Genomic DNA, 6,377 nt, shown 5'->3' on the forward strand with positions numbered 1-6,377 from the left:
CAGTGTCACTTTGTTCTTAATGAGAGTGAAAGGGACAAAACAGATCAATTGTCACAAGCATCTAGTCTAAACCGGCATCATGATGAGGGAAGCTCAGGGTGCCTCTGGGCTAATGCAAGAGAGCGAGACAAACAAGGGTACTGACAGATGGGATTTCTCTGAATGTTATGTATTGTAGTAAAATATCAGTTAAAAACAAATAGGGTTTCCTTATTCGTTTTACTGGTATTTCATTGCATTGGCTTTATCAAAGAAGATAAATGGCTCTTTCATCAAGTGATGTTTGGGTGAATCCTTGTCATTAACCATAAATATTCTAATTAAATAAAAGGCAATATATGTTGACCCACCCATCTCCAGCCGTTTGTCCCAATCAGGGTCGCAGGGGAGCTGGGGCCAATCCCAGCTGACATCGGGCGTGAGGCGAGGTACACCCTGGACAAGATATACAGAGACAAACAGAGACAGACAACCATTCACAATCACACCTACGCGCAATTTAGAGTCATCAATGAACCTAACACGTGCATGTCTTTGGACTGTGGGAGGAATCCGGAGAACCTGGAGAAAACCCACGCAGACACGGGGAGAACATGCAAACTCCACACAGAAGGGCCCCAGGGTCCGAAACCAGGAACCCTTTTGCTGTGAGGCGACAGTGCAAACCACCGCTCCACCGTGCCCCCTTTAAAAACTTTTCCATATATTTTATTTCCACATTGCTTTAAAAGTCCCCAAATGTTCAGTGTCAAGTTTATCTGTCAGCATTATCAAAAATTAAACGTCAGGGAAGGGTTAACCTTATGTTGTGTTCACCCTGGCTGTATAAATTAGCTTTGTGCCGCATTAGTGACGTCATGGTACATGTCTACAACGTTGTTTATTGACACAAGAGGTGATACAATCACAACATGATTTGAATTGTGAATGGAAAATGGTGGACATGCCATTCACATTGTTCGTGTTGTGTGGTCTATGAATTTACATCTTTTGCATTGACTTTGTATGTAAGGCAAAAGGCCACCGGTGGGAAGACGACATTACAATCTGTACTTTCAAATGTGCATCACAATGTTTGGATTTTTTTGAATGTTAGATTATATGCTACATGCTACAGAATGGGAGTTTGTGACCTATTGTGATTTTTTTGCTATATCATCTGTAAATGTGGCCAATCGGGCCTGTATTTTATCAAAACATGAATATGCCTAATGTGAAATCTTATTGGCCAGATCAATAGTAATCTCCTCCTTATAATTTTGTTCTACAATAAAGTATTATTATTATTATTATTATTATTATTATTATTATTATTATTATTATTATTATTATTATTATTATCAAAACCACACATCATTCCTCTGGCTCTAGACAAATTCCTTTACCGGATATTGGCTGCATCAGGTCAGTGATTGGATGCTGACAGTTACTATACTTACTTGTGATTGGCCCGGTCCTGCGTTCACCTCGATATGGAGTGATGCCTTCAGGCGATAATGGGAAATTTTTATCTCCCCTTAAAGTTCCCTCTGGGGGACAGTAAAAAAAATCGGACTTTAATATAGCTTGTTAAACTGTACGTTATACCAAAACTTAGAAGTTAATTTCAACAATGAATCAAACGTGTGGGACAACAGGTGTAGCCTACTTGAGTGTATGAATCCAGCCAAACTGAAGTATATACATCAGTTGAGTGTTTTCCACCCGTTTAACACCACTCTCCGGCTCTCTCGGTTTTATTTCCGTGGGTTGCTCATGTAGGCTCGTGTTTTCCGTTAGCACCTGAAGGCAGCAGGAGCGTTTGCTGAACTCGTGCTGAGCCGAGCAGCCTCACCAATACAACAATGAGTGTGAGCAAGCATGTCCGGCTAGTTTGACTGTAAGTTTACTTTAGTGAAGCTGCCTGTAACATTCACTAGGCTACATGTGCTCATTGGGTGAGTGTCCACTTTTAAACAGTCAACGGGGTTGTTTTTTTTGTCCTAGTTTCTAAAAATATAATGAACGACAGGGGAATGATCGCGGGGACAACGTGAACAGTTATACGGCTGTGCATGACGTTTGAGCGAGTTTAAAAGTGTCATGATGCATCAAATACTTGGGTTTATATGTGCAAAGCCTCATCAGCGCCACGTTTGAATTGATTGATGTGTTGCCTTTCACGTGTTTTGCCTTTTAGACGTTTCCAAAGCACTTTTAAATGGAGCTAGAGGACCAATGGTGGAAAGGACAACTCGCTGCAGATATATACCAGGCGCTACGATACAAAGTGAGTGGGACACTGCCAGTATGCACACATTAGGACAAAATAAATGACTTACTAAGTTGTTTTTTTTAAATACTTTAAATCTTGTATTATAATTTAATCTTGTGTTTAGAACCCTGACTTTGTGTCATGGTATTTTCTTTATTTGTTGTCTTTATCTGCCGTCCCGTTATAAATCTGTGTTCGAGTATGGCGAAAATCCTAATCAAGATTATTTTTGTTCAATATTGAGACCGCGATTATTCAACAAGCTTACTCACTGACTTTGGAAACGTCATGAATTTACTGAGCTTTTAAAATATTATGTAAAAGTATTTTGAACATTCAACTGAAGTACTTCTTTCAACTAAAATGGGATAAATACAATATACAAATCCATTTAAATAAATAATATAAAGGCAATGACAAATACACTGGATAAATAATAAATATACATACGATGAATTCTACTGTAATATTAGGGCATTTCCACAACCTACTAAAACTACTAAACATACGCTAAACATTTTTTGGTAAACTACGTATATTCAACATATTCCAGTCAATAACTCAGTGAAAACTGGCAAAACATATCTGATTTTTCAGGCTGATGTTAATTAAACCAATTTTGAATCATATATTGGTTATAGTTTTTCTTTAAATATATGCATAACTTGAACAAACGTTTTCTTAATTATGTTTTACTTGTTTATTTTTGCTTATCTCAAACACAATATGTTGTGTAACAGGAGCTCAAATTGCCTTCCTACAAAGGCCAGTCCCCTCAGATCAACCTGAGGCGATACTTTGCCGACCTCATAGCCATCGTCAGCAACCACTTCAGGCTGTGTCCTGCAGCCAGACACCTGGCCGTCTACCTGCTGGACCTCTTCATGGACCGCTATGATGTCACGGTGCAGCAACTTCACATGGTCTCGCTCTCATGTCTTCTTTTGGCCAGTGAGTTCGTAACTGACCACATACTGCTGCACGTGTCTGTTGGGTCTCTGTATGGTGTGAGGACTTGCAACTGTTCCTATATGCAGGTAAATTTGAGGAAAGGGAAGACCGGGTGCCCAAGCTGGAGACCCTGAACAGCCTGGGCTGCATGAGCTCCATGAACCTTGTCCTTACCAAGCAGGGTTTACTTCACATGGAGCTGCTCCTGCTGGAAACCTTCCAGTGGAACCTGTACCTCCCGACAGCCGCTCATTTCATAGAATACTACCTGTCCATCGCCGTCCAGGAGGGAGACCTGCACGATGGTTGGCCTATGACCTGCCTGGAGAAGACCAAATTATACATGGCCAAGTATGCTGATTACTTCCTGGAGGTTTCCTTGCAAGGTAAGTTGCATTTAATAAGGTATTTGGACCTTGTAAGTCTTATAGAGAGCACTCAATGTGGGATCAGAAGACCTACAGGGGGCCTTGGAGCAGTTCAGTCTGGTCGCAAATTTCAGATTCACTCAATTTAAATCAAAAGAAGCATCAATACAAATGTTATAGGTGTAACCCGTGCACTCGTACGTCCCAAAATACTGTAAGGAAATCAAACAGCCGAGTGTAAAGTTTTCAGATTGGCTGGCGACCTGTAGTACAGATACAAAATGTTGTAATGCCAGCTGATTATTCTGTGCAATAAGTTACTTCCTTTTGGATAATCTTCAAAGAATGCAAGTGGAAATTCAGTGTCTACCCACAGTAGTGTCCTTTCACCCTTTTTGCCCATTTAGGATAGATGGTTTATTTGAATTATTCATAGTTTGCAGGGAAATGTTTTCCTGTGTCCTTCCATCTCCTGCTGTTTTATTGAAATCAACATCATAAATGCATTTAAAAGTGATCTAAAGGTAGCTTTACCACCACAAATCACATCCATTATATGAGAGTCAAAACCGAAGCTGCTACTGCTTCTCTGCTATTCTAGTTAGACGTAGCAGGAGTTAAGCTAGGTCTTTATTCATGTGGTTATGTGGAAAAACAAACTGAATTGCCAAGATGTTAGTTCATCAAAATGGATATTTTTCAATTAAAGATAACAGCTGGGAAAAATCATTTAGTATACATAGCTTTGCCTACAATTAAGGCTAGCCCCTAGCCGACATTCACATGATAAAGCATCCCTGTTTAAGCTGTCTAGTTGGCTGTCTTTTTGTGGCAGGGAGACAACAAGTGCAACTGCAGCTTTCACAGACAGCAAATGTAATAACCTGTTTTCATGGAATTGTTGATGGCATGGTGTTTTCTAACATCAGGAAGTTAGATTCTGGCCTTAAATGTCAAATATATTTTAAAAAGTGAGATTTGCATGTCTATTTTTATTAAAAAGCAGGTCAAGGTGCTAAATGAATACTGTGACAGTATCAAAATGCACAATCCACACAGAAATACACACACTTGTTTTAAGACTGTGCCTTTTAAACAAGCCATCAGGACTTCTGTGTATATATACAACTATACTACAGTGTATAAATAGGTAGAAAGTGCTGCTACAGTCTTGCTGTATGTTTTAATGTAGAGAAGTGCAGTTTTGGGCTGCATGTGGTGATGGTTTTGTTATTTGTCCTTCTTTCCCTCAGATCATGTGTTTTTGTGTTTCGCCCCCTCACTGGTGTCTGCTGCGTGTGTGGCCACGTCCCGCCTCATCCTCAACCTGTCCCCTACATGGCCACCCCGACTGCAGCGCCTCACAGGCTACACATGGGACAACCTGGTCCAGTGTGCCGATAAGCTTCTCATGTGTGTACCCGTCTATAGCTCAGATGACGCAATGGATAGACGCTGACGACACACAGTACACACTGCCACATTACACAAGGACAATAAGATCTCACACAATGTGCAAGCAGACAGTAGCTTATACATGTCACGCTACACATTCAACAATACTCACCTCACAGCACTGAATCTTTTCACTAATCACGGTGCAACTCTTTGTTGTTTCTAGTGCACATGACGGTGACGTCAAAGAGGCCAACAAGCAGAAGTGCCAGCAGCCCGGCCAGCAGCAGCAGGGCCAAACGGTTTACCACGGTTCAGGACAGACAGCCACTGTGGCCCAGTTCCTGCACCGACCTGGCATGCAGTATCCCCAGCAGGCTCTGCAGCCGCAGCCAGGCCTTGCACCTAACCACAGGCCTGCCTCCTACCTCAGCCACTCCGCCGGCCTGCAGCCTCCTAACGGCAACACCCAGTCCATCACTGCCTCACAGGATCCAAAGTCCAGCGTTCCCAGCAGGGCTTACCAAGTCAGCATGCACTACACCTGCGCTGCTCCGTGCTTTGACAGATGAGGGGTTTTCAGGAAGTAGTCCTTTTTGGGGAGGAAGAGATGTGATCTCTTGAAAATACACCACAGGGAAATGGTGCTTTTAATTTGAAGAGACTTGATGAGATTGGTACAGCACTTTGAACCACAAGGTGTACACTGTGCAATATGTATACTCTGGTGTAGTTTCCTGCGGAGAGCCTGCATTAGGATTTGTTTTGTTTTTTTGAGATATAAGTTATGAATGTTGTTGTGAGGTGGCTAGAGTCAGAGTTTGCACATCTGTACCCACCAGTGTTACTATATAAGTTAGCTACAGACCAAAAAGTCTTGTATTTATTTGAGCCAAATGACCTCCGAATTATTGAATGTACAAATACCTCATGCCTGAAGCTTTTTAGTTAAGGGCGGTTACAAAAAGGGGCTTGTGTTGGTTTGTGGTTGAGATTAGAGAGCACAGATTGTGTAGGTGTTCTGTACCTCCTCGAACTTCCTTTTTCTTTTTTTGATTTGTCATTTGTAAAACTAAAAAAAAAAAATAACTCCTCTAGATGTCACAATTTCTTTGCAGAGAAAATTGTTGCTCTTCTGCACAGAGGATTTCATTCAGTGCTGTGCACTTCTATGATGATAGTTTTAAATAAAATAGAAATCTTTGTTAGTAGAACTGAGATTTTTGTCCTGTAGATTTCTTTGATGCCGCCTTAAAAGAAGTTCTGGTTTAAAGGGGAACTACATCCATTTTCAGAATTCATACATGTTCCTATGGTTTGAGGCCGTCCAAAAATATTGGTTCTCTCCTTATTCCAAAAACCACACAAGTTTTCTCAAGTGTTGCAACTACAATTTGTGATGTATTATG

The 6,377-nt window shown here is 41.0% G+C and overlaps 1 protein-coding gene across 1 annotated transcript; it reads left to right on the forward strand.

Annotated features, from left to right (window-relative positions):
- Nucleotides 1–1,798: 1,798 nt before the first annotated feature.
- On the forward strand, nt 1,799–5,540 carry ccnj (cyclin J; the record flags this gene model as incomplete). The annotated part of the gene is made up of 6 exons (XM_083923387.1): nt 1,799–1,879; nt 2,180–2,269; nt 2,995–3,205; nt 3,292–3,591; nt 4,827–4,986; nt 5,195–5,540. The coding sequence occupies exons 2-6, from the start codon at nt 2,201–2,203 to the stop codon at nt 5,538–5,540; spliced, it is 1,086 nt and encodes a 361-aa protein (XP_083779513.1). The 5' UTR covers nt 1,799–1,879; nt 2,180–2,200.
- Nucleotides 5,541–6,377: the final 837 nt, after the last annotated feature.

This window comes from Echiichthys vipera (genome assembly GCF_963691815.1).
Source record: "Echiichthys vipera genome assembly, chromosome: 11".
Taxonomy (NCBI): domain Eukaryota; kingdom Metazoa; phylum Chordata; class Actinopteri; order Perciformes; family Trachinidae; genus Echiichthys; species Echiichthys vipera.